Below are 27948 nucleotides of genomic sequence, written 5' to 3' on the forward strand. Positions count from 1 at the left end.
GCCAGGTGTGGTGGCTCACACCTGTAATCCCAGCACTTTGGGAGGCCAAGGCAGGTGGATCCCCTGAGGTCAGGAGTTGGAGACCAGCCTGGCGAACATGGTGAAACCCCATCTCTACTAAAAATACAAAAATTATCCAGGTGTGGTGGTGGGTGCCTATAATCTCAGCTACTTGGGAGGCTGAGACAGGAGAATCGCTTGAATTCGGGAGGTAGAAGTTGCAGCGAGCCGAGATCACGCTACTGTACTCCAGCCTGGGTGACAGAGCGAGACTCCATCTCCAAAAAAAAAGTAGGGGCCTTAGTCATTACCAGTGTCATGCCTAATGCCCATGCCTTCCTAGCCTCAGGCCCCAGGGCAGGGATCGCTGCAGAGGGGTGAGAAGGTGCTTCCCCAGGATGGCACAGTGATGGATCCTTTTCCGTGACGCCTGCAGATAATGACTCTGACGCAATGAGCAGCTCCTATGAGTCCTACGATGAAGAGGAGGAGGAAGGGAAGAGCCCGCAGCCCCGACACCAGTGGCCCTCAGAGGAGGCCTCCATGCACCTGGTGAGGGAATGCAGGATATGTGCCTTCCTGCTGCGGAAAAAGCGTTTCGGGCAGTGGGCCAAGCAGCTGACGGTCATCAGGGAGGACCAGCTCCTGGTGAGTGGTCAGCAGCAGCCATGTGCCTCAGCCTCACATGGACTTGCATGTGGGTGTGTCTCTACATACATGCGGATATGTCTGCCTTGGGCATACCTGGATTGACTTTGTGCACAGAAGCTCAAGGGCCCCATGCTCCCAAGATCAGGACTTTCCCCACTGGAGCAGAATTTAAACACACACACACACACACACACACCCTGTGCCTCTCTTTCTCTCTCTCTCTCTCTCTCTCTCTCTCTCAAATTTAAAGACCTGGGCTAGGCACGGTGGCTTACACCTGTAATCCCAGCACTTTTAGAGGCCAAGGCAGGTGGATCACTTGAGGTCAGGAGTTCAAGACCAGCCTGGCCAACATGGTGAAACCCCATCTCTACTAAAAATACAAAAAATTAGCCAGGTGTGCACCTGTAGTCCCAGCTACTTGGGAGGCTGAGTCAGGAGAATCGCTTGAAACCAGAAGGCTGAGGTTGCAGTGAACCGAGATCATACCACTACACTCCAACTTGGGCGACAGTGTGAAACTCCATCTCAAAAACCAAAAAAAAGACCTGATACAGGCTTTACCATGTTTTTGTTTTGTCAAAAAAACAGAATTTTTCATCACTTTTAAATTTTTGTTGTTTTTCATTATGCAAGTAAATGTGCTTATTTATAAAACTAGAGAAAAACAAATGAAAAGTGATTTTAAAAAAAACTATTGACCAAACATCAATATTTTCCTTGACCAAGAGATAACCACTATTGTAATAGCTTTAGTGTACACATTTCCACCCTCATTTCCATACATCTGTCTTTTATAAAACGAATCCCCTACAAAACTCAATCGTTCTATTACTTGCTTTTTTTAAGAAGGATTTTTTTATATTTACCATCTCTCATCCTATCATTTCATAAAAGAAAGAGCACCTTTAATTACAAAGTAAGAGGATAAACATAATTTCAGAAAAAGAATAGCTTCTCTCCCCAGAAATCTGTTGACAAGCCTTGAGAAAAGGTCATGACCTTTTCTCACTCCAGGGCGGCACTAGTCCAGGGGACATGACCATCCTCTTTCCAATCCTACCCCTTCTATATTTTTCTCCACATATTGCAGTAGCTAGGACCTCAAGCACAATGCAAACAGAAGTGGGAGACCAGGCATCCTTGTCTCAGTCTAGAGCTCAAAAGGGAAGTCATTGTTAAGGCTGAGTATGGTGGCTCATGCCTGTTTTTCCAGCACTTTGGGAGGCTGAGGCAGGAGGATCACTTGAAGCTAGGAGTTCGAAACCAGCCTGGGCAACAAAGCAAAACTCCGTCTCTACCAAAAAAAAAAAAAAAAAAATGTTTTTTAATTAGCCAGGCATAGTGGTATGCACCTGTAGTCCCAGCTACTTAGGAGTCTGAGGCAGGAAGATTGCTTGAGCCTGGGAGTTTGAAGCTGCAGTGAGCTATGATCACAGCACTGCACTCCAGCGTGGGTGATAAAGCAAGACCCAGTCTCTAAACATAATAATAATAATAATTTACCATTCAGGATGACATTTGCTGTGGGTTGTTGGTAGATGAAAATGTTCCTTATTATTACATTAAGGAGATCCCTCTATTCTTAGTTCACTTAAATGGATGCTGAATTTTATCAAATACTTTTTCTAGCTCTATTCAGATATGTGATTTCTGGCCTTTTTTTCTATTCATATGATTAATAATACAGTTGATCTTTGAATGTTAAACCGCTCTTGCGTTCCTAGAATAAACCCCACTTGGTCTTGATGTAGCTGCTTTTTATATACGTCTGGAATCCAATTGCTAGCATTTTGTTCAGGGCTTTTGTGATTGGGTTATGAGAGAAATTAGCCTATAATTTTCTCTTTTCGTAATATCATTGACTGGCTCTGTTATGAAGGTGATACCGGGCTCATTAAAAAAATGGGGAAGTGAGAATCATTATTCGTAAACTATTGACTTCCCAAGGCCAACCCTCCAACGCTGTTAGAATTGTCTCCCAAATTCCTGCCAGATAGATTTTTAACTGGCTTCCTCCCGAGCCAGCCCATTTCTTCTCTGGTTCTTTAGGCTAACCTGGTCTTCCTAGGATTGTGCTACATTCTGCCTCTTCCTAAATAGGTAGTTGTGACTGAAAATTGCCCAAAGATGCCTCCTCCCAGGCTTCTCTTCCAGGGTGAACACCCTGGACCCTTCAGCTATCCTCACACAGTGCCCATGGCTAGGCTGGGTCGGGGAGGTCTCTAAAGGGAGGTCGGGCTTCCCCCGAGCTTTTGTGTAAGGATGTCTCCCTCCTCTACCCTCTACTTCAGAAGATCTTGATGTGTTTCTCTCCCTGTCCAGTGTTACAAAAGCTCCAAGGATCAGCAGCCACATCTGAGGTTGGCACTGGATACCTGCAGCATCATCTACGTGCCCAAGGACAGCCGGCACAAGAGGCACGAGCTGCGTTTCACCCAGGGGGCTACCGAGGTCTTGGTGCTGGCACTGCAGAGCCGAGAGCAGGCCGAGGAGTGGCTGAAGGTGCGTGGCCTGCACCTGACCTTCCCGCCTTCTCACCCTTTCTCTCTTCCCCAAGCCAGCCCTCAGTAGAGCTGGCTCCTGTCCCTGGAAGAGCCTCTTGCTCAGTGCCTGAGCCCAAGTGCCCTGTGCGTGGCTAGGGCTTATGTATGGAAATGGGCCTCGGATATCTCCAAGAGGCAGACTTCATGCTGGAGACCTGTGTCCCTTCTGGTTATTTGAATTCCCTTTCCAAATCCTTACTGTGGGCTTATTCAGCCTGCGCTTGTATACCTCCTGCAACTGGAGGCTTAGTATGTACAAAGGAAGCTGATTTCATCATTAGACCAGTGAATTCTTAAAACAACAACAACAACAAAGGAAAAATCCTTCCTTGCCTTGAAACGTACATCTTTGTAATGACCACCCATGGGCCAGTTTCTGCCTCTGTAGCTACACGGAACAATAAGAGTCACCACAAAATGAGCACTTACTTTGTACCATGCATTGTGCCAAGAGCTTTACATACATGACCTCATTTCTGCTTGAAAATGGGACAAAATATTATTGTTCCCATTTCGCAGATGAGGAAACTAAGACACAGCTTTGAGAACTTATGTGACTTGCCAAACGTCACACAACCAAAGTGGTGGGAGCCAGAATTTGAAGCTAAGAAGTAAATCTACTCCAAAGGCCATAGGCAGGATGACATAGTGATGACATGGGAGAGGGGACTTTGTGGCACCCATACTGGAGTGCAAGCCCCAGGCCTAAAGGGCACTTACTGGCTGTGTGACCTTCTGCAAATGACTTTGCCCCTCTGTGCCTGTTTTTTTCATCTGTGAAATGGTCCTTGGAAGGATTCTGGAGAGCACTTGGCACAGCGCCTGCCAGGCAGTGAGTGTGTGGTAACTGTCAGTAACTACTGTTGTGATGACTGCGATGCCCCACCCCCCATTCCTTTACAGCAGACCCCATCCTTGCACCGCCTCTACTTCACTCTGACACCGTCCTTTCCTCCTCTGATCTTCCTGCTGGAACAATGAAACCAAACACCTCCCTCTCTACCCAGCCCCTTCCTTCCTGTGATAACCAGCCCCCATGATGGAACATTTGGTGTTTCTCATTACCCCTTTGTCTCAGGAGGGAAGGAAGGGAGAGAACCTGCCTGCTGGGGGAGCCTGTACCCTCCACGAGCTGGTTGGGTCGGCAGACGGATCCCTAGACTGGAGTTAAAAGAGACTTGCCTTGACATTGATCCTGGGCGGCCGTTAGCCCAGAGGTTAACAGTGGGCAGCTGAACTGCCTGCATTTAGTTTCTGGCTCTGCTGCCACCTAACAGGTGGCTTCCCCTCTGCGAGGCTCATCATCTTAAGCTGTAACTCATTACAAGGCTGGTAGGGGATAAAATGGGATAATCCACAGAAAGCCACCAGTTAGGTGAGCAACAAATGGTGGCTGTGATTATTTCCTGATCTCATGCTTATTGCTGTGTGGCCTTGGCAAGTGAGCAGTTGCCTTTAGGAGATGGAGGTGATAAGTCCAGCTGCCCTACAGGTTGCTGTAAAGGTGCACATGGTCACAGAAGCAGGTCCCTCACGCTTGTGAGGCTTTATGGTTCCCATCACTCTTCGCATCCACGGTCACACTGTCCTCAGGCAACCCAAGGAGGGAAGCAGAGCAGAGGACTAGTATATTCCCATGTTGCAGATGTGGATGCTGAGGCCCAGAGCAGGGAAGTGGCTCTTCCAAGACCACACAACTAATTAGCAATAAGCCTCTTGGTCCCCATCCTTGTATCTTTTCAACCCAGGGGACAGATATGGGAGAAAGCCTTTACAAACCCCAGTGTGCCCCATACATATGCAGGTGGCTGTGTCAGCCCATCTCTTCCCCACAGTGGCCCTGACCCTCTGTTCTACAGCATTCACCACACAGACCCCATTCTTCCTTTGCATCAACAGCTTCCCTGCCCACCCATTCACAGCTGTGTGTCCTCTTCACAGGTCATCCGAGAAGTGAGCAAGCCAGTTGGGGGAGCTGAGGGAGTGGAGGTCCCCAGATCCCCAGTCCTCCTGTGCAAGTTGGACCTGGACAAGGTATATCTGTCTCCACTAAGTCTTCCCCGGGCCAGGCAGTAGCCACTCAACACGGGCTCAACCCCAGGGGAACTAACTGGCTGGGGGGAAAGTCAGGCAACTGCCAAACTGTAGGTGCCCAGCACAGAGCTGGCACAACAGTAGGTGCTTAATAAATGTCTCCTGAATTCATGAATGCATGAACAAACGAGTGCCTGTGCCCAAAGTGCAGTACAAGCCAGAGGAGGGAGTGATGCACCCTGCCAGGACAGGAGGAGGTCACATTGCAACTGTGCCATGAAAAATAAGTTGAAATTTGTCAATTAGAAAAGGAGGGTGTATAATCCCAGCACTTTGGGAGGCCAAGGTGGGCACATCACTTGAGCCCCAGAGTTCAAGACCAGCCTGGACAACATAGTGAGACCTCATCTCTAAAACAAAAAAGTTACAAAACAATTATCCAGGTGTGGTGGCACATGCCTGTAGTCCCCACTACTCAGGAGGCTAAGGTAGGAGACTTGCTTGAGCCTGGCAGGTGGAGGCTGCAGTGAGCCATGATTGCGTCACTGCACTCCAGCCTGGGCAACAGAGTGAGACCCTGTCTCAGAAAAAAGAAAGAAAAGAGAGAGAGAGAAAGAAAGAAAGAGAAGGAGTAGGCCGGGCGCAGTGGCTCACACCTGTAATCCCATCACTTTGGGAGGCCGAGGTGGGTGGATCACCTGAGTTCAGGAGTTCGAGACCAGCCTGACCAACATGGAGAAACCCCATCTTTATTGAAAATACAAAAATTAGCCAGGCATGGTGACACATGCCTGTAATCCCAGCTACTCAGGAGGCTGAGGGAGGAGAATTGCTTGAACCGGGAGGCAGAGGTTGTGGTGAGCCGAGATCATGCCTGGGCAACAAAAGCAAAGCTTCATTTAAAAAAAAAAAAAAAGAAGAAGAAAAGAGAAGGAGTGTGCCTGTTTGGAACATGAGAGAAGCAGTCATTAGCCAGTTGATCAGGCTGTTAGCAAATATGTCCCAGTACCTACACATTGCCAGGTATTGTGGGTAACGAAGAGCCTCAGACCCAAGTCCTCCCCTTAAGGACATTACAGTCAAGGAGAAGGGTTAAGACCCACAGACACGGGCCTTGCACGATGTAATCAAGGCTAGTATTTATAGACTGTGACTGCATGCCCTGCAGTGTACTAAATGCTTTATGTGTATTAGCTGAGGTGATTTTCATAACAACTCTTTGGGTAGGTACATTTTCAGAGGAGAAAGCTGAGACACAGATTTGCCCAAGGTCACATAGTAAATAAGAACCGTAGCCAGGATTTGAACCCAGACAGTCTAGATCTTGATGACCGTGCTGCCCCTCCTCTGAAGGCCAGGATCCTGAGCATCTGCTTGACAGGTATCCGGGGCACCCCAGGAACTATGCTAGCCACTGAAATGCAGTCCAAACACAAACAGGTGCAAGCCCTGCCCTCACAGCATTTCCAGCTCAGTAAGAAGCAGACATGAATCAAATAGTCACATGGACTTATAAATGCCAAGCTGTGTAAGTGCTAGAAGGGAAAAGTACCAGGTACCCTGGGCCCCTGCCTCTGCCTCAGCACCCCAGGAAGGCTTCTCTGAGGAAGTGACATTTCAGATGAAGATGAAAAATTAGCAGGGAAGAGGAAGGAAAAGGCATTGTAAGCAGAGGGAAAAGTTGCAGGAGCAGGAAGAAGCATGGAACTGAAAACGGCCAGTATGGCTAAGCTCAGAGAGAAAGGAGAGCCCACCAGCCTATTAGAGTACCCCAGAAAGCTACAGTGAGTGGAACAGGGGCCCACGCTGGCTGGAGGGGCAAGAAGGGTAAGGGAAGACGGGCACCTATGTTGAGCCTTAAGGCACAGGCAAGATTTCACTGAGGCAGAGGTGGGCCAAGGGGAGGGAACAGAAGCAAAGGTATGGGATCAGGCAGAGTCACCAGGAGTGGAAGATGGGTACTCATGTGCCCAGGTGGATGCAGGAGGAGAAGCTCAACCCTATCCTCACTTAGCCTTTGCCATTCGTGAGGCCGGAGGGAAAGCAGCGTTGACAGTGTCAGTGTGTGTGAGTGTGTGTGTGTGCACGCACTTGCCAGCGCATGCTGAGGTGCAGTTTGAAAGATGTGTAGAGGGGAAGGAGAAGCAAGCTTGCAGAGTTGAGCTTTCCTGTGGCTGAGCATCCACAGGGAGGGTAACTAGAATGTTGGGGGTGGTATTTTGGGTGGAGAGTGAGGGTGAGGATGTGATATTGGTGGTTCTGTTCTCCATAGAATCATGTGATTGCAGTGTCACCATCGAGTTCTTTCCAAAGTGCTCACATTACCTATTTCTATTTGCTCTATCTGATGAAAAACTTACCATCTGTACACCATTGCAGAACACATAGAGCCATAACTTCTGTTTCACCATTTGAAGAGGTGATTCTTTATACTTGACAGTTCTGTCCTCTTTCTGACAGCTGTCATGTTTCCAGCCCTTTGGAAACTGAGAGGTGCACATGATCTCCTGTCCTCTCTGTCCCCCGGTGCTATGCTTATGGTGAAGCATAAGCTGAGCCTGGTTTGAGAGGATCTTGGCAGGAAAGGCTTTGGGGCCTCAGAGCTCTGTAATTCCACCTTCTTAAGTGGGTGGATGTCATTTAATCCTGGCCCAAGTGTGGCTGGCACAGTTCAGCTTCTTGAAGAAAGATGGCAGCACATCACACAGGTGTTAGAAATGATACAGTCCATGGGCCTTCACTTGAGCTGGCTCCGTCACAGCAGCCCTCTGAAGTGGGTGGAATTCAAGTGAAAAAACCCAGCCTTGGGGAAACAGAAGGACTTTCCCACATTCCCACAGCTAGTAAGTGGTAAGAGAGTCATCATTGCTTCCACTCTACATCCCGTGGTACCTAATAGACACTTAATGGACCTTGTATGAATGAATCGATGAATGGTCTAGAGTTGGTGTCATGAGTAAAACTAATTTGGGCTGGCAATGAAATTGTTGACATGTTGTGTGTGGGTGTGTGGGTGTGTGTCCCCTTCCCATCCTCTCCTCCGAGTTAGGATCATAATGGACTCCTGCTGGTCACCAGGTCCCGCCATGACTGTTTTGAAAATGTCTGCCAGCTCATCTCTTTTTCTCCATCCTCACTGTCATCTTGGTTCATGCTCTTGTCGAGTCTCATCATGACCAGGATGACATTCTTTTAAGTGGCTCTTTTGCTTCCAGTCTTGTCTGCTCTTGTCTGTCCCCACAATGCCACTGGAAGTAACTTCCTAAACCAATTTGGATTACATGAGTGTTCCACTTAAATACTTACCCAGCTCCCTGTCACCTGCCAAATACAGTCCAAATTCCTAAGACATTCATTTCAAAGTGTTATAATTAATTGCCTCCCTCCCCAAATGGACTGTGAATTGCCCAAAGACACAACCATATCTAAGTCATGGTTGTCTTTTCAATACCTGGTATGGTATCAGGCACAGGATAGTTGCTGACAAACATTTGTTAGCTAATTATCATGTGCTGGGGGAGTTGGAGGGAGATTGAACCAATAAAGGGAAATTTGGGTACTTCTGAATGTGCCCTCTGATGAGGGACTGCCTGTGTCCCTCCGCAGAGGCTGTCCCAAGAGAAGCAGACCTCAGATTCTGACAGCGTGGGTGTGGGTGACAACTGTTCTACCCTTGGCCGCCGGGAGACCTGTGATCACGGTAGGAGCCTCTGGGGGCTCAGGCTGGGGAATGCTGGAACTGGGCGGGGCCTTGCCCATGGGCACACAGCGGCAGAGCAGGTTCTGACCATTCTGTAGACCTGGGTAAGGTGACCTGGCCTGCCATCCCTGGAGCTGCAGGCCCATCCTGTATGCAGGCTGAAAAGGCCACAAGGAAGACTAAGGATGGGTGGGACTCGGGGCTCCCTCCACTCCCCTGACCCATTTCCCCAACAGGCAAAGGGAAGAAGAGCAGCCTGGCAGAACTGAAGGGCTCAATGAGCAGGGCTGCGGGCCGCAAGATCACCCGTATCATCGGCTTCTCCAAGAAGAAGACACTGGCCGATGACCTGCAGACGTCCTCCACCGAGGAGGAGGTTCCCTGCTGTGGTGGGTCCAGGGCACGGGGAGGAAGGGTGCTCAGGTCCTGTGTGCGCGGGCTTCGGGGACTGAGGCCAGGAGACCTCATGCCTCGTCCACCTCACCCCCGGGGCAGGGGAGGGAATCCAAGCCTACTGGGAGGCTAAGCCCCACTCCATTAACACTCTAGGCCTTCCCATCACTTCCCTTCCCAGAGGCCCTGACACTCAACCAAAGGAAAAGCCAGCTGACCACTGTATTTCTGTGCTCCCTGTGACTGTAGCCCAAATCACTGCCCATCTCTGGGCCTCAGTTTCTCAGTTTCCTCCACAATAACAAGACAGGGGTATCTTATTTTCCAGCATAGAACATGCCAGGTGTATAAGTAACAACCCATATTATAGGGAAATTTATTGGAGAAAAATATTTAGGTACTTTTTATTAAAAATGCATTCAATGTGAATTAAAGGTGATTTGAAGGTGAAAACATTATTTTGCTCATGTAAATGTAGCGTTCCATGTACTGGAATCCAGTTTTTAAAAATCATATATTTTGGATATGCAGTAATATTCTAACCCTGAAAAAAATATTATAAAAGTACATGGCAAGGCCAGGCACAGTGGCTCACCTCTGTAATCCCAGCACTTTGGGAGGCTGAGGAGGGAGGATCACTTGAGCCCTGGAGTTTGAGTCCAGCCTGGGTAACATGGTGAAACTCTGTCTCTACCAAAGATACAAAAATTAGCCAGGCATGGTGGTGTATGCCTGTAATCCCAGCTACTTGGGAGGCTGAGGTGGGAGGATCACTTGAGACCGGGAGGTTGAGGCTGCAGTGAGCCGTGATAGAGACACTGTACTCCAGCCTGGCTGACAGAGGGAGACCCAGTCTCAAAAAATAAATACATAAATAAATATATGGCTACAAAGAAGTATTTTGTAATCAGTGAATCAGAGTGCGTTATGGTAAAAATAAGCAAATTTAAATCTAAAACATTAAGAGGGAATTCTAAACCTGTGGGTCATTAGCTACATAGCAGCTGGGCCTTGGTCAATTTTAAGATTATGTGAGTGAGACATTTTTGTTCCCACATGCTGCCACTGGGTGTCAGCATCATCCATTCTTTTCCATCTTTCAGTAACAGTTTTGATTTGGGGAGAAAAGGCAAAAGAGTTGTGTTTTTTATACACCATATGCAGTAGTTCCTGCCCTTTTCATCAAGGTTGGTGTGGCCCAAAGGCTGTGCAGAGATGTAGGAATGCCATTATCAGTCCATGTTTCACAGCTAAGAAACAAACTCAGAGAAATGCACGCCCAAGGTCACCCTGAGGTCACAGGGGAAAGAGAGCTGACCAGGACCCCAAGGCCTTCTTTCCAGCAGACACATGGAGCCGCCTTGCGTCCCCATGCTGTCCCAAGGCAGGCTATGGGAACCTCACACCATTGTCTCCTCCAGGCTACCTGAACGTGCTGGTGAACCAGGGCTGGAAGGAACGCTGGTGCCGCCTGAAGTGCAACACTCTGTATTTCCACAAGGATCACATGGACCTGCGAACCCATGTGAACGCCATCGCCCTGCAAGGCTGTGAGGTGGCCCCAGGCTTTGGGCCCCGACACCCATTTGCCTTCAGGATCCTGCGCAACCGGCAGGAGGTGGCCATCTTGGAGGTGAGAGGAGAGGGTGGGACGCGGGTGGTGCTTGGTCTGGGGACTCTGGCCTGAGTGTCATGTTGTTGTTTGGGGGAGCCCTTGCTAGTGACACCATGGGGACTGAAGGGGAAGGAAAGTAAGCCTCACTCCTGTCAGGTGACCCAAGTAGATTATAAGACAACACACAGGACACCCACTTAATTTGAATTTCAGGTAAGCCACGAACATTACCTGAAATGTTTTCATAATAAAATAGGCATGTCCCACGCAACATTGGAGCTTTATCGATACTAAAATATTATTCATTGTTCATCTGACATTCAAATTAAACAAAACATTCTGTATTTTTATTCACTAAATCTGGCAGCCCCAGAACCAAGGTTTGTTTTTTCTCCCTTACCTTAAAATCCCAAGCCTGAAAGGCATTTAGTCTGGTCTAACCATTCAGATTCTGGAATCCCCTCTAAGACTTTTCACCAGTACCCTCCTCTGGTGGAGGAGAAGGTCCACTGCCCCTCCCATTGAGCAATTCAAATTTTAGAAAGATTTTCCCCATACTGAGTTGAAATCTTTAAGCTCCAGGAAGGCAATAATTAGGCCTATTCTGCATACTTTTGTTTTTCCAGAACTCAGCATGATGTCCAGCACTATGGGCTCTAGAAATATTTGTTGAACAAATGAGTGAATGAAGTGTGATTTGATTTCACCGATTCACTGTCCTTCTTACTCACGGGCACTAGCCTCCTCTCTGAGGTCATGCAGAATACGTGGACTCTCTCTTCCACATGGCAACCCTTTGGCAATTTAGAATTTAAAATGTTAACACTACAGGAAAACAGAAAACTACCTTCTGCCATTACAGATAAGGAAACTGAGGCCAGGGCAGCCACATGCTTTATCCAGGGGTCCACAGAGGGCCAGTGGTCTCTTAGTCTTGTCCTAGAATCTGACCTCTTGGTCTTGTTTTCTGCCCAAGACCCCCTGCCTCTCTCAGTTCTTAAATTTCAAAAAATATCGCCTCCGTAACTCACTTTTATTTTTGGTAGTTTGAGATAGGTCTCTTATTTATCTTATACACAAAGGTTTCTGGCAAAAAGTGTGCTTTATGTATTCAAGTTTAGCATTTGTGTGCTAATTTAATTTTATAAGATGCTCTTTAAATGAGAATTAACATAAGTCCGTGTTTAGCTGACTGGCAACTTCTTGGAGATTTTCCTATACACAGTATTGTACTTATTTGGCAACTATAACACAAGAAACTATTTTGATTAAGTTATATGAGAAATGGCCTCTTCTAATAAAAAGTAAATATTTTTTTAAAAATTCAGAGAACACCCAAATGTTGGTTTTATATTCTAATGGTTGGGGAAGGCTCTGAGAATGGAAAGTGAGGGCAGGGAGGCCTCTGTCTTAGAGAGGTCATCAGGGAGGGCCTCCCTGAGGAGGTGACATTTGATTGGAAACCTGAATAGATGGAAGAAGGGAGCCTCTTGGATTTCTGGATGTGTGCTATAATCTTATTCCTCTTTGACCCCTGAGTATCGGGTACGTAGTCAGTACTTACAAATATTTCTGGGTTTGGCTGAAGTCAACAGGTCTCCAGGAGCCCTGACAGTAGGAAAATGAACTCCACCTTTGCCTCCTGTCCTTCAGGCAAGCTGTTCAGAGGACATGGGTCGCTGGCTCGGGCTGCTGCTGGTGGAGATGGGCTCCAGAGTCACTCCGGAGGCGCTGCACTATGACTACGTGGATGTGGAGACCTTAACCAGCATCGTCAGTGCTGGGCGCAACTCCTTCCTGTAAGTGTCAGCTGCACTGGCCACACCTGCCCAGGACCTTTCCTGTCTCCATCCCTCTCAGAGGCTGAGTCCAGCCCTGGGCACTGGGAGGGAAGGGAGGAGCTAAGGAAAGCTCTGCTTCCTTGGTAAGCTGGAATGAGTGTCTTCCTCTTCCAGCAAAGAGTGGGGAGCTGGCTGAAGGAGGTAGCCCAGAGTCAGAGGCAAGCTGTGGATGGAAGGAGCAAAAGTAGAGAAGCCTTGGAGTAGTGGCCTGGGCTCTGCCCTCATGTCATGGGACTTTAAGCTTTCACACACTGGAGCATGGGCACGTGGCTAGTATATGGCATTCGGTACTAGAAGAGCCAAGTTCGAGTCCCAGCTCAGTCACCACCAGCAGTGGAAGCTTGCACTGGTTGCTTGCCATCTCGGATCTCTGTTTTCTGACTCATAGAATGGTGGTGATGAATTACCTGCCTTGCGGGTTGTTATGAGAATCACATTGGTCCTGTCTGTGACGCCCTAACACAGCCCATGACACAATGCTGTCTGCCATCTTGCTTTTACCAATCTTCTGATCTGCCTTAAGAGTTTCTGCCAGAATCAATGAGAGTGAGGACACGAAAGCACTGTAAGCTGCAAAGCATCATTGTCATTGTCATTGTCATCGTACCTTTTATTTTCTAGATATGCAAGATCCTGCCAGAATCAGTGGCCTGAGCCCCGAGTCTATGATGATGTTCCTTATGAAAAGATGCAGGTACAGTCCCTTGGGGCTGCCCAGGAACGTGGCAAGGGCCACTTATTAGCTCTCCCTCTTTCTGCTCCCTTTACCTTCTGCCTCAGAAAGATCATTTTCATTTAAGCAGCAGTAGCTAGAAGGGGAGCCCCTTCTTATCATAGAGCATGGCTCAGGATGAGGAATCCCTGGCACAGGAGGCTGGGTGGTGCAGTGGAAAGAGACCCAGGTTGGGAGGAAGAAAGGGCTGTGCAGACTCCCAAACACTACCAAAAGGTGAGGCATCGTCTCCAGTTTGAGCAAGTTGCTGGGGCCCTCCTCCTGTTTACCACTCTGTGAACTTATCCTGCTGATTCCGTGGTGTCTGGGGCAGGTGCTGACTCTGGGACCACCCCGCAAGCCTTCACCTGGTGACTTCATGATCTGGGAGCTTCAGCTCCCAGGCCAGTCTCCATGTTTTGCTTGCTAAGCCAGGGAGATACCAGCTTACTAATTTACAGTGAGGCCTGTGTAGCCATCACATGACCTGGAATGCTCCTGGCAGCATGCCCTGTGCTGTCTCCTCCCTCAGAAAGCAAGAGGAGAGCCACATTCCAATCAGACGCTGGTGGGTGGGTCAGGCCTCACAGTTAGCAGGAGAGAGAGGCAATTAAGCTGCCGAGGACAACAGATGTGTCTGCAGACAGGACCTCTGTCTTAGACAGTGCTGCATGACACACTGAGTTTTCACCTCTAGGACTCTCTTTTCTAGAAATTTGTCCAGTCATCCTTCTGTTCATATGGTCTTTCTTCAGACTCAGATAAACCTGTGGATGCAGCTTGAGGTTTTTCTCAGTTGCAGAGTTTAGTGGCAAGACAGCTTAGCACTTAAGGATGTGAAGTTTGAGTCAGACTCAGGGCTGCTGGGCTTCACTTCATGACTCCAAAAGGATATGATAAAACCTGCCTTCTTGGATAACTGCAAGAATTAAATAATACTTTATATAAAAAAGTTTAGGCGGGGTCTGGGTGCCGTGGCTCATGCCTGTAATCCCAGTACTTTGGGAGGCTGAGGTGGGTGGATCACTTGAGGCCAGGAGCTCGAGTCCAGCCTGGCCAGCATGGTGAAACCTCGTCTCTACTTAAAAACTACAAAAATTAGCCAGGCACAGTGGCAGATGCCTATGGTCCCAGCTACTCGAGAGGCTGAGGCAGGAGGATCGCTTGAACCCAGGAGGTGGAAGTGAGCCAAGATTATGCCACTGAACTACAGCCTGGGCAACAGAGCGAGACTCTGTCTCAAAAAAAAAAAAACAAAAAAAACGTTTAGGCTGGGCACAGTGGCTCATACCTATAATCCTAGCACATATAGGAAGCTGAGGTGGGTGGATCACTTAAGCCCAGGAGTTTGAGACCAGCCTGGCCAACATGGCAAAACCCTGTCTCTACAAAAACTAGCTGGGCATGGTGCTGCACATATGTTGTCCCAACAACTCGGGAGGCTGAGGTGGGAGGATCACTTGAGTCCAGGAGGTTGAGGCTGCAGTGAGCCATGATCACACCGCTGCACTCAAAAAAAGAAATTAGGACAGTGCCTAGACATTGGAAGGTCCTATACAGAGAAGTAGATAGTACTGTTGTTGACAACATCATTATTATATTACATTATTATCATATTTAACTCATGGTTTCCTAAGCTTTCACTGGATTTTTAGTATTCTTAATATTCTTCATGCACAAATGTATAGTTAATCTATTAAGTTATGTCACTTCTATCACTGGCTCCTCTCATCCAGGACTTTTCTTCTTGAGGGAAGACTGTTTTCTTTTTGAGGCAATTCAGAAAATCAGGATACTTCCAAATGTTCTAAAGACAAAAGTATCTATGATAAATCAAATATAGCCACCCACAGTCTTTTGAGATTTTCTAATTTTCCTCTCAGCAGGTGCTGCAGTTTAGGGTTACCTTCTGCTGCCCCCCAGCAGAAAGGTATGAGGTTCAAATGATATACTGCTAGCAAAAGTGCTTTATGATTTTTGAGTGCTATGCAAGTCTAAAAATGTAAGACCAAGATCTCAGAGCAAGAAGACTCCATACTGAGCAAAGACCGCAATACACCCTGCATTGATGAGTCTGCGCCTGCCTGAACTTGACTGTCTTCCTCCATCTCCCACCAGGACGAGGAGCCCGAGCGCCCCACAGGGGCCCAGGTGAAGCGTCACGCCTCCTCCTGCAGTGAGAAGTCCCATCGTGTGGACCCGCAGGTCAAAGTCAAACGCCACGCCTCCAGTGAGTTGTGTGTGGGCCTCCCCTGCTGACTAGGGAGGAAGGAAAGGAAGCAGTCTATAGGAGGGATCTCAAAATCAGTTTCCCTGGTGGGTAAATAAATGAGCAAAGTGAGATGCAAGAAAATACTCTACCGTGAGAAAAATCACAGAGCAAGCACAATGATAAAGGCCAGCTAGCATGTGGCCTCAGAGGGAAAATGACAGGGAGTTGGGGGGTGGGGAGGTACTGTAGGAAACTGGTACCCAGTTTTCTCAGGTCCCAACTATAGGGGAGGCTGCTGCTCAGCTCCAGCAGATGATCCCTATGCAGCAGTACCAGGCCCCTAACACCAGATTTGCCAATTACTTAAAAGAGGCCAGAAATCTAGAATTTAGGTGAAGTCTACTTATTTTTTAATATCAGCAACTATTTTTTTTTAATTTAGCACCAAATGAGGCCAAATAGAGAGAGAGAGATTGTTGACAAGCTGTATCTGTTTCAGAGGCTAACAATTTGTGATTTCTGAGCTGGGGTAGTAAGTGGAGAACTGAACCCATCCAAATAGCCTGGAGCCAGCTGCCATAAAAGCCAAAGCTCACCTTGGTGTCCCACCCTAGCTCTGCCTAGCACCCCCCAGGAGCTCAGTGAATTGCCTGATTGCCACACTGCACAATAATGACTAAGTACGCCAGGCAACTCTGTTGTAAATGCTCTTTTACTTCCAACAGTAATCTGTGCTTCTGTGTGATTTATCTTTATGAACAAGCCAGCTTCCTGTGGGACAGCATGTTCCAAAAGTTTTTTCTTTGTTCCTTTACATTTCTTCCCCCTGCATCTCAACAGAGTCAAGTTCTGTTCTGTGCTTTTTGAAAATCTACTTTTATTTTTTAATACCTATTTTTAAAAAATACTTTTCTGTATTATAGCTCCATTTCATTTGTATAGATCATCCCTTCTGAGGGTCAGGAAATCTGTATTCCATTCTTCATTCCTCCCTTGACTACTGAATTACTGTGTACCTCTGGGAAAAGTCCTTTCCCCTCTCTGGGCCTGAGTTTCCTCTCTGAACAATCAGAAGGTTGTTGTGTAACTTTGCACTCTACTCTCAGAGGCACTGGAAATGCAGGGCCTTGTGAAATGCCCATTTTAAAATGGAAATCTAAACTGAAAAAAGCATGTAAGATTAAAGAAATCACCGAATGTCAATGACAACAACAAAAAACTAACAAACACACACAAAAAAGCAGACCCTTTCTTCAAATCAAATCTTATATGAAAGCCCAGTTTATAAAAGAAAAATAAAAGTGGAGCTACTCTGGTTGAGGCCCACTTGGCCTCCACTTTTCCTGTTAGCTTCACCGTGGGGTCATAAGGTTCCTTGAAGGACAGTGGGAAACCACAGTGGAAAACTACTGATGAATTCCAACAAGGTTGTTTTTTAGATGAAGAAACTGAAGAAAATAAAAGGGAAGATATCTTAGTCCATTTCTCCTGCTATAGCAAAATCCCAGAAGCTGGTTAACTTATAAATAACAGAAATTTATTTCTCATTGTTCTGGAGGCTGGGAAGTCTGAGATCAAGGTGGCAGCCGATTTGGTGTCTGGTGAGGGCCTGTTTCCTGGTGATGACCATCTTTTTGCTCCCTGGGGTCTCTTTCCTAAGGGCACTAATCCCATCCATGAGGGCTCCACCCTCGTGACCTAATCACCTACCAAAGGCCCCACCTCCAAGTGCCATCACGAAGGGGATTAGGTTTCAACATATGAATTTTGGGGGATGTAAACATCTAGTCTATAGCCAAAGGATTTTGCCCACGATCATGTATTAATTGCCTATTGCTACATAAGAAATTACCCAAAATTTAGCTCCTCTAAACAATAAGCAGGAACATGTGTTATGTCACACGGTTTCTGTGGGTCAAGAATCTCCAAATGGCTTGGATAGGTAGTTCTGGCTTGGGGTCTCTCATGAGATCTCAAGATGTTGGCCGGTCATCTGAAGTCACCTAAAGGCTTGACAGGCTGAAGGATCCACTTCTAAGATGGCTCACTGCATGCCTGGCAAGTTTGTGCTGGTTGTTGGAAGGAGGCCTTAGTTCTTTGCCAAGGGGATTTCTTCATAGAGTTGCTTATCCTTGTGATGTGACAGCTGGCTTCCCCCAGAGCAAGCAACCCAAGAAGGAACAGCAAGGCTGATGCTGCAAGGTCTTTTATGACCTATGGTTAGAAGTTACACTCTGTCATCCTGCAATATCCTAATGGTTACACAGGTCAGCACTGTTTAGTGTGGGAGGGGATTATAAAAGGGCATGAATATCAGGAAGCAAGAATCATGGAGGCCAAGTAGATTGCTGAGAAAAATGGTGGCGTGAGAAGCTGCATGGACCCACTCCCTAGCAAAACAGCAGTAGCTGGTGAAATTTATTAAAACAAACAATTACTTAAAGTCTGGAAATTTTCCTAAGGGCAAATGAAGAAACATTTACTCTAGAAAATTTGCTAAATCTTAGTAAGAACAGTGAGAGTTTGTGGCATTTGAGCCACAACCTACTCCTTTATTCCCCAACTCAGTTTGAAAGAATCTTCACTCCAGGCATGTCTGGACAAGAAAACAGGGCTCCTTCTTCCCCCAGCTGCCAGTCAAGGGCTACAGTATCTCCCCAGGAAGGGCAGGCTGCCAGTATTTTTTGTCATACCCAGCTCCATGCTGCAGAGGCTAAATTCCAGGTGATTGCAGCCAAGAGGTAGGAAGCTCCCTTCCTCTACCCAGATGATAGAGCAAAGGCTTTGCCCCAGGTAGGGTAAGCCAAGAATACTGGGGCCCTGATTGCCCTCATCCTAGCTCACTTGTAAGGCAGAGGTTCCATGCTGGGAGAGGCAAGCAGAGTAGACCAGAGGTTACTGCCCCCACCCAGCACCCTGCTCATAACAGGAATGTCACTCCAAGAGAAACAGGCTCTTAATTTGTTTTGTGCTGCTATAACAGAATAACAGAGACTGAGTAATTTACAATGAACAGAAATTATTAGCTCCTAGTCTGGAGGCTGGAAAATCCAAGATCAAGGTGTTGACATCTAGCAAGGGCCTTCTTGCTGCATCATCACATGGCAGAAAATGGAAGGGCAAAGAGGCAAAAGGGGGTTGAATTTGCTCTCTTTTAATGGCATTAATCCCATCCATGAAGGCAAAGCCCTCATGGCCTAAATCACCTCTCAAAGTCCCATCTTTTCATACTGTTACAATTGCAGTTAAATTTCAATATGAGTTTTGGAGGGTATGAACATTCAAACCACAGCACAGGCCATTGTTCCCACCCCTGGATCCAGAGCAGTGACTCAGAGATTTTGCCGAGTGGGGAAAGGCAGGCCATAAGAACAGAGAACTCCAAAGCTCTTCCTCGAAAGAACTGACTTTAGTTGGAACAGAGTGTGGGAAAGTGTAAACCAAAGGGTGCTCTCAAAAACAATGGAGATTTGGTGGTTATGAGAACAATAAACTAAACCACAGGCTAGTTTATCAGAGAGAACCACAGAAAGAGACAGCTAAAATTGCCCTCAGCCGGGCGTGATGGCTCACCCTTGTCATCCCAACACTTTGGGAGGCTGAGGCAGGTGGATCACTTGAGGCCAGGAGTTCAAGACAAGCCTAGCCAACATGGCAAAAGCCTGTCTTTACTAAAAATACAAAAATTAGCCAGGCATGGTGGCGGGCACCTGTAATCCCAGCTACTCGGGAGGCTGAGGCACAAGAATCGCTTGAACCCAAGAGGCAGAGGTTGCAGTGAGCCCTGATGGTGCCACTGCACTCCAGCCTGGGCGACAGAGTGAGACCCTGTCACCAAAAATAAAAAAAATAAAAAATTAAAGAAAAAAATATATATATATATTTAAAAAGAAATTTTTTAAAATAAAAAGAGCCCTCCTAGGGTTAGAACAAATCTCAAAGATGGGCCTCCAGAACTATCCTGTAAAGGGGCTGAATTTAATTGGATCAGGCTGTGGAGTAATTGATGCATTGTCAAGATCAATAGAGCAAACACCTGACAATTAGTAGAGCTGGGTGTAATAGCAACAGAGGCCGACTGCTTAACAGGAGATTAGGAAAAGATTCAGAAATCCCTGCTAATACGCTGTCACCCCAGAGTGACTGTACACATGCCAAGGCTATGGCCTCTGAGGAGCAACATCAGTGGCTTCATACTTCAAGAGGAAGTAGACTACAATAAAATAGTTCAGACAAGTCACTAAACAAATAAGAAAATAACAACCCAACAACCCGGTTGGGGGGATGCATATCAAAAGATACTACAATATATTCTCGAAAATGACCAGTTTTCAACAAAAAATTATGACACACATGAAGAAGCAGGAAAATGTGACCCATACAGAAGGAAAAAAATCAAGCAACAGAAACTGCCTGAGAGAGGGCCCAAATGTAGAATTTAACAAAGATTTCAAAGCAGCCATTATAAATATATTTAAAGAACTTAAGGAAACCATGCTTAAAGAAATAAAGGAACAGAAGATGACAGTGTATTAACAGATAGTCTGTATTATTGATAGCCTATATTATTGGTAGTCTCTATCAATATATTATTGATAATAGCCCATTCCTCCTGCTATAATGAACTTCCATAAGCTGGGTAACTTATAAACAACAGAAATGTATTTCTCATTGTTCTAGAGAAATTGGCTTCATACTGCAGGAGGAAATAGACTATACTGAGTACTACACTACACTAGACTGTACACTACAGTATACGTATATGGAACTACACTACAGTTATATGAAATATAGCTATATGCTTACTATATTATACTATACTATATAGTATAGTCATATGGAATATATTATTGATAATATATTGATGGGGCCTCCAATAGAAAGATAGAAATTATAAAAAGAAGAACCAAATAAAAATCATGAGGCTGAAAAGTACAATAACTGAAATGAAAAACTCACTCAATGGGCACAACAGTAAATTTGGCCTGGTAGAAGAATCAGTGAACTTGATGACAGAAAAACAGAGATTATGCAAACCAAGAACAAAGAGAAAAAAAGAATGAAGAAAAATGACAGAGCCTCAGAGGATTGTGGAACACCATTAAGTGCACAAACATATGTGTAGAGGGAGTACTAGAAGGAGAAGAGAGAGAGAGACAGACAGATGAGCATAAAAAATATTCAAATAATGGCTGAAACTTGCCAAATTTATTGAAAAACATTAATCTATACATCCACGAAGCTCAGTGAAATCCAAGTAAGATAAAGGCAAGGAGATCTACAAAAGAGACATCATGGTAAAAATGCTAATACCAAAGACAAGGAAAAAATCTTGAAGGCAGAAGAGAAAATCAGGTCATCATGTATAAGAGAACCCCAGTAACATTAACAGCTGACTTCTCATCAGTAACAATGAAAGCCAGAAGGCCCTCCATGCTGTATTTATGATCAGGCTTGAACTGTGCAGGTAGTTGTGTCAGGAACAGATTTTTGCATGGGCCACTGGGTGACCACTGCAATCCCTGCAGCAGCTGGCTAGACAAGACCCCCAATTATCCATAAACCGCAGGAATTATTCTGCACCGACTTATATAAAGCTGTGTGCGCCTCTGTATAGCGCACAAAAAAAAAAGTAAAACTTTCCCTAAGAGGTTGAACTATGGCCTTGGCCCAGCTAGAGCAGTATTGCACAGCATGGACCCTGGAGTCAGAGAGACATGGAGACATGGGTTTAACCTCGGCTCTGCCACCAGTAGCAGTGGGACCTAACCTCTGTGTGCCTCAGTTTCCTCAACAATAAAAGAAAATTAATTACAGTAAGTTTTGTGGGCTGGGTGCAGTGGCTCACTCCTGTAATCCCAGCACTTTGAGAGGCTGAGGCAGGCTGATCACTTGAGGTCAGGAGTTCGAGAACAGCCTGACCAACATGGCGAAACCCCATCTCTACTAAAAATACAAAAATTAGCCAGGCATGGTGGCGGGCACCTGTAGTCCCAGCTACTCTACTCGGGAGGCTGAGGCAGCAGAATCGCTTGAACCCCAGAGGTGGAGGTTGCAGTGAGCTGAGATCACGCCACTGCACTTCGGCCTGGGTGACAGAGCGAGACTCTGTCTCAAAATAAATAAAAAAAATAAGTTTCATGATGACTAAGTGGGAATGCAAGTGAATGGCTCAGCATATAGTTCCTTGTGTGTAGTAAATAATAAATAATTTTTGCCATAATTATTTGTTTTTATTGTCCATCATAGTGTTGAACCTGCAGTAGAACACCAGGTTCCTCGCTCCCCCAACCCCTTCCCCAGTAATAAAATGGACAATGCCTGACTGTAGTCCAAAGTCTAGAATCTCTGGAGATCTGAGTTATATGGAACAGTCTCCTTGACTTATAGATATCTGAAAACTGACTATAAAATATGCTCTTTTAAAACCAAAGTATGTTCTACATCACAAATTTGTTTTTTAATAATATTATCATTATTATCTAACCCTTACTATTTGCCAGGTACTATACTAAGTGCTTTTCATTAATCATCTCATTTAACCCTTACCACAACTCTATGAGGTAAATTGTATCCGTATCCTTATTTACAAATAAGGAAACTAAGGTCAAGGGGGAAAGGCACAGAAAAACACTACCAGTCACTTTTGCCTAATGTCACACAACCAATGTCACACTACCAGTCACTTTTGCCTAATGTCACACGACCTTTGACCAGCTGAAGGTAAAAAATGCCCAAATCTCAGACTGTCTGTTCCAAGGCCTTGCTCCTAGTCCGTGTGCCCTGTGGCCTCCCTTTTGCTTCTTATTTCCTTAGAGGATTCACACTAAATATATCTAAGGGACTAGGTCTAAATATTTCCATTTCATAGATGGAGAAGTTGGGGCTGAAAGAGAAGCTGACACCACACAAGTACCTTTGCCAGAGGTCAGAACTGAGGGCCTTTCCCTTCCCCATATCTCTGCAGGTGCCAATCAATACAAGTATGGCAAGAACCGAGCCGAGGAGGATGCCCGGAGGTACTTGGTAGAAAAAGAGAAGCTGGAGAAAGAGAAAGAGACGATTCGGACAGAGCTGATAGCACTGAGACAGGAGAAGAGGGAACTGAAGGAAGCCATTCGGAGCAGCCCAGGTACCTATGTGGGTGTGGTCCTGAGCACCTATGGGTGGCCAGCTCATCCTTGGGCACAGTAAAGGGATGTCTCTTGCACAAGTCACCTGGTTTCCTACCCAAGAGAAGTGGGCTTCTCCTCCCCTCCTCCTTCTCCTCCTCCTCCTCTTCTTCTCCTCTTCATCATTATCATCATCATTCCTCCCAATTAAAGAAAGTGCCATCAATTTAATAACTTGTTTTGGAGGGATGAAAAAGCATCACAATAATGTATACACTTAATGTAGTAAGAAGCAACCTGATTTGAGAAATATGAAGCACAGAAGTGTGCCTTAGAATCAAGGAAATAAGAGATGTCATTTTGAACCGCACCTTCGTTCATTCACAGATATATGTGAGACATTGGTCCTAGTGCAGGGAATAATGGACATGACACTTTCCCAGGATCCTCTTCTGAAACCCAGGGACCTCAGCAGGCCCTGCCTGCTTTGGGCTTCTCCACACCCTATTTTCTGCTGTGTTTCCTTTGCATTCTCTCTAACTGTAGTTTGACACACTTTAAGCCTAAGGTTTCTTCACATGCCGGAGGGAGCAGAAGTCCTGTTTGTATATAACATGTCCACAAACATGTAGCCCTATGAGAATCTGGTGGACCTATGGACGCTTTCCTAAGAAGAAACACCACAGTTCACAATGCTGCAAAAAAAAGTTCAGGAGCTCATGTGGCTGCCTGTGGAGCCTATCCATAGATTGCCTAAGACTCCATGAACCTCAGATTAAGAACTTCTGGTTTAAAGGAGAAGACTTGTTCTGTGTGGCCAAGAACCAGAATCAATAGGAGGAAGGCACAGGAAGGCAGTTTGGTTTCCATATAAAGAATTTTCTGAGAGTCAGAACCAGGATTTGGAGCAAGTTGACTCTCCTTGTCCTGCTCAATTTTTTCCCCTATGGCACTACCACTGTGTAACATATCAGATTATTTATTATATTTATTATTTATTGTTTGCCACAGACACACAAATATAAGCACCATAAGGGCAAGGATCTTTGCCTGCTTTGTTCACTGATATATCTAGGGCCAAGGACAATGCCTGATACATGGTAAGCATTTAAAAAAATTTTTTTTTAATTTTTGCATTAAAATTTTTTTTTTAATTTTGCACCATGCATTAAATACATGGTGAATGGTGAATATAAAGAGTTCAACATTACTGGAAAACCCTCCAGCACAGCCTCCCTCAGGGCAAAGAATGGAACTGATTTTTAAACCTGGTAAGACCCAACACAGCACTTGGCATGAGAAAGGTACTAATATAGGTTTGTTAGATTAAATCAAAAAAGTGGGCTGGGTGCCGTGGTTCATGCCTGTAATCCTGGCACTTTGGGAAGCCGAGGCAGGAGGCCTGTTTGAGTGCAGGAGTTCGACACCAGCCTGAGCAACATAATGAGACTTCATCTCTATTTTTCTAAAAGAAAGAAAATTTTTTAAAAATTTTTAAAGAAAATTTAAAAATAAAAATAAATTGAGGCTAGGTGCGGTGGCTCACGCCTGTAATCCCAGCACTTTGGGAGGCTGAGGTGGGCAGATCACAAGGTCAGGAGATCGAGACCATCCTGGCTAACACGGTGAAACCCCGTCTCTATTAAAAATACAAAAAATTAGCCGGGTGTGGCGGCGGGTGCCTGTAGTCCCAGCTACTCAGGAGGCTGAGGCAGGAGAATGGCATAAACCCAGGAGGCAGAGCTTGCAGTGAGCCAAGATCACGCCACTGCACTCCAGCCTGGGTGACAGGGCGAGACTCCGTCTCAAGAAAAAAAAAAAAAAATTGAATAAGCAGCAAATCCTACTGAAAACTCTGGTGTCTGTAAAGCCCTGCTATGACACTTGTTTACAAGTAACAGAAACCAAAGCTAAACTGGCAGAGAAATGAAAGAAGATGTATTGGAAAATTGAGCGATCTGGTGTAGTGGGGTCCAGGGACTTAAATGATGTCACCAGGAAGCTTATTTCTCACACTCATGCTTCTACCCTTCTCTCCTTTGGTTTCATTCTTCCCTTGTGATGCCACAATGGCTGCACAGTGCCAGCCCTCCCAGCCAACCCAAGCAGAGAGAGCTTCTCCTCCCAATGACCACCGCAGAGCCCTCTGGATTCACTCTGATTGGTCTGACTTTCATCCCTAATCCAATCACTGTCACCAGAAGATGAGTTGTGATTACGGGGCAGACCTAAGTTATGTGCCAAACCCTGGAACTAGAAGTAGAGTCAGCCCCACTCAAACTAAAGAGAATGGGGGTAGGGGGGCAGGTGCAGTGGCTCATGCCTGTAATCCCAGCACTTTGGGAGGCCAAGGCTGGTGGATTACTTGAGATCAGCAGTTTGAGACTAGCCTGGCCAACATGGCAAAACCCCATCTCTACTAAAAATACAAAAATTAGCTGGGTGTGCCGGCGTGTGCCTGTAGTCCCAGCTACTTGGGAGGCTGAGGCAGGAGGATCACTTGATCCCAGGAGGCGGAGGTTGCAGTGAGCTGAGATCACCCACTGCACTCCACCCTGGGCGACAGAGCGAGACTCCGTCTCAAAAAAAAAGACAGAATGAGAGGGGGAAGGTGGTTTCCCAATGAAAACTCAGAGTGCTATTTCCAGGAGATGGTGAAATAGGTACCAGACATATAAAGAACATAATGAGACCTCATCTCATTATGGAGCTGGAATCCTAGTATGGAGCTGGAACCCCAAACCCAGAGTCCATCTCTTAACCAAGACTGGGGGCTGGAAGGGCCCTCTAGGAGGGGCAGACAAAGGCCTGAGGCCCTGCCAGATTCCCTGACATTTCAGGTCAGGTTCAGCTTTTTCTTATCAATGTCTCTTGATTCAGGAGCAAAATTAAAGGCTCTGGAAGAAGCCGTGGCCACCCTGGAAGCTCAGTGTCGGGCAAAGGAGGAGCGCCGGATTGACCTGGAGCTGAAGCTGGTGGCTGTGAAGGAGCGCTTGCAGCAGTCCCTGGCAGGAGGGCCAGCCCTGGGGCTCTCCATGAGCAGCAAGCCCAAGAGTGGGGTGAGTCCAGGCCCTTCCATGCCAGGGGCAGCTACTCCTATGTCCCTCCACCCACTACAGATCTCTTCTTCATGATCATTCTTTGGAGGTAGGGGTTATGCCCATTTACAGACAAGAAAACTGAAGTCCAAAGAGGTGAAGGGCATGCCATGGGTGGCACAGCTAGGAAGAGGACTCTTGGAGCAATTTCTCTTGGTTTCTGGCCTGTTCTTGTCTCCACAACAGCAGCACCATTTGACTTTTTACCCTAAAGGTGATCTTAGAAATGGCCTTGGAGTTACTGATGATAATAGTAGCCAGCATACATTGAATAACAAACATGTGTGATCCATTACTATAGGCATCTTAACCCGTATTATCTCACACAATCTTCATGGCAGTCCTATGAGGTAGTTTAGGGGTTGACAGACAAGGAAACTAAGGTTCAGAGATGTCGAATGACTTGCTCAAGGTCACTCCATGAAGTGGGAGACAGGATTCCAAACCCAGGAAGTCTAACTCCAGAGCCCTGCTCCAGAGCCCTCCAGGGCAACATGGCAAAACCCTGTCTCTACAAAAAATACAGCGGTCTCACATGCCCTCTCCTGAGATCTCCAGGGTACCAGGCCCTGTCCTCAGGGCTCTGCATCCATTATCTCTAATTCTCCCAGCAACTCTCTGAGGAAGATACGCTCACCTCCAATGGTGCTCTCTCAGAGAGAACTTCTCTGACCTCATCTACACCAGGGTTTCTCAACCTCAACACTACTGACATTTTGGACCAGTAATTCTTTCTTATAAGGGACTATTCTGTGCACCAGCAGGATGTTAGGGATGTTAAGGTCCTACCTAAGGATATCAAGTAGGATGTTAAGCAGCATCTCTAGCTTGTACTCACTGGTTGCCAGTAGCACCTCCCTTCCAGTGACAACCAAAATATCTCCAGAAATTGCCAGATGTCCCTTGGGAGAGCAAAACTGACCCTGGTTGGTCTAAATTACCAACAGCTGCCTCTATTATTCTTCCTCATAGCACTTAACCACAATTTGTGTGTATGTGTGTGTGTATATATATTTGTGTCCTTGCTTGTCCAACGTCTGTCTTCTCCACTAGATTGTATTTTTGTTAAGCATTGGACTACATCCATTTGTTTATCATTACATTCCAGACCCTTTACAGAAAAATAGTAGGAGTATAAGAAATATTTGTCAAATGAATAAATGTTTTGCCTGCTTTCGGGTGAGGAAATTGAGACTCAAAGAGATGAAATAACTTGTCTGTTAAGTATGACTTGTCGGGAGGCAATGTGTCATTATTATTGTTGTCCCAGGTCACATTTCCTGGTCATACCACACCTGATTGAGCCAGTGCTGTGTCTTACATCCCTACACTTCCTTTCCATGGGGTGTTTCCAACCTCATTGTATAGATGAAAAACATGACAGCCAAGGACAAAACAACTTCCCAGAGTCACAGAGGGCTGGTGGAGGAGCTAGCACTAGTTCATTCATCCCAGCTGCTTCCTCCCACCAGCATGACCTGATATTCCCATTCCAGAGCACTTTTCCCTGGGTTTTGGATCATTTTAACATTCTTTGGAGATAAAGAGAAGCTTTCTCTAAATTCCTTGCAGGTTTAGCTGTTAAGATGTCACCCTTAAGGAGCTACATCTAGTAAGATATTAATACTAAGCAATTATCTGGAAAAATGTTAAGGGGTAAAGGTAATTTCAAAAATGAGAAGGAATACAGGAGAGAGGTTAAAAGTCAGGCTGTGGGGCCAGGCATGGTAACTCATGCCTATAATCCCAGCACTTTGGGAGGCTGAGATGGGCAGATCACTTGAGGCCAGGAGTTCGAAACCAGCCTGGCCAACATGGTGAAACCCCATCTGTACTAAAAACGCAAAAATTAATTGGGCATGGTGGCACATGCCTGTCCCAGCTACTCCAGAGGCTGAGGCAAGAGAATCACTTGAACCTGGAAGGTGGACCTCCAGCCTTGGCAAGAGAGCAAGACTCTGTCTCACAAAAAAAAAGAAAGAAAGAAAAGAAAGAAAGAAAGAAAGAAAGGGCTATGGGATTGGAATCCTGGTT

The 27948-nt window shown here is 46.2% G+C and overlaps 1 protein-coding gene across 1 annotated transcript in view; it reads left to right on the forward strand.

Annotated features, from left to right (window-relative positions):
* The window catches only part of AFAP1L1 (actin filament associated protein 1 like 1), a 69882-nt gene that overhangs the window by 35091 nt on the left and 6843 nt on the right, over positions 1-27948 (forward strand). The window contains exons 7-17 of the mRNA XM_003829047.6: positions 437-648; positions 2977-3156; positions 5139-5231; positions 8838-8931; positions 9168-9320; positions 10746-10957; positions 12593-12738; positions 13402-13474; positions 15611-15722; positions 22672-22836; positions 25697-25875. Coding sequence (XP_003829095.1) covers positions 437-648; positions 2977-3156; positions 5139-5231; positions 8838-8931; positions 9168-9320; positions 10746-10957; positions 12593-12738; positions 13402-13474; positions 15611-15722; positions 22672-22836; positions 25697-25875 — 1619 coding nt within the window. The remainder of the gene's footprint in view (positions 1-436; positions 649-2976; positions 3157-5138; positions 5232-8837; positions 8932-9167; positions 9321-10745; positions 10958-12592; positions 12739-13401; positions 13475-15610; positions 15723-22671; positions 22837-25696; positions 25876-27948) is intronic.

This window comes from Pan paniscus, chromosome 4 (assembly GCF_029289425.2).
Source record: "Pan paniscus chromosome 4, NHGRI_mPanPan1-v2.0_pri, whole genome shotgun sequence".
Taxonomy (NCBI): Eukaryota; Metazoa; Chordata; class Mammalia; order Primates; family Hominidae; genus Pan; species Pan paniscus.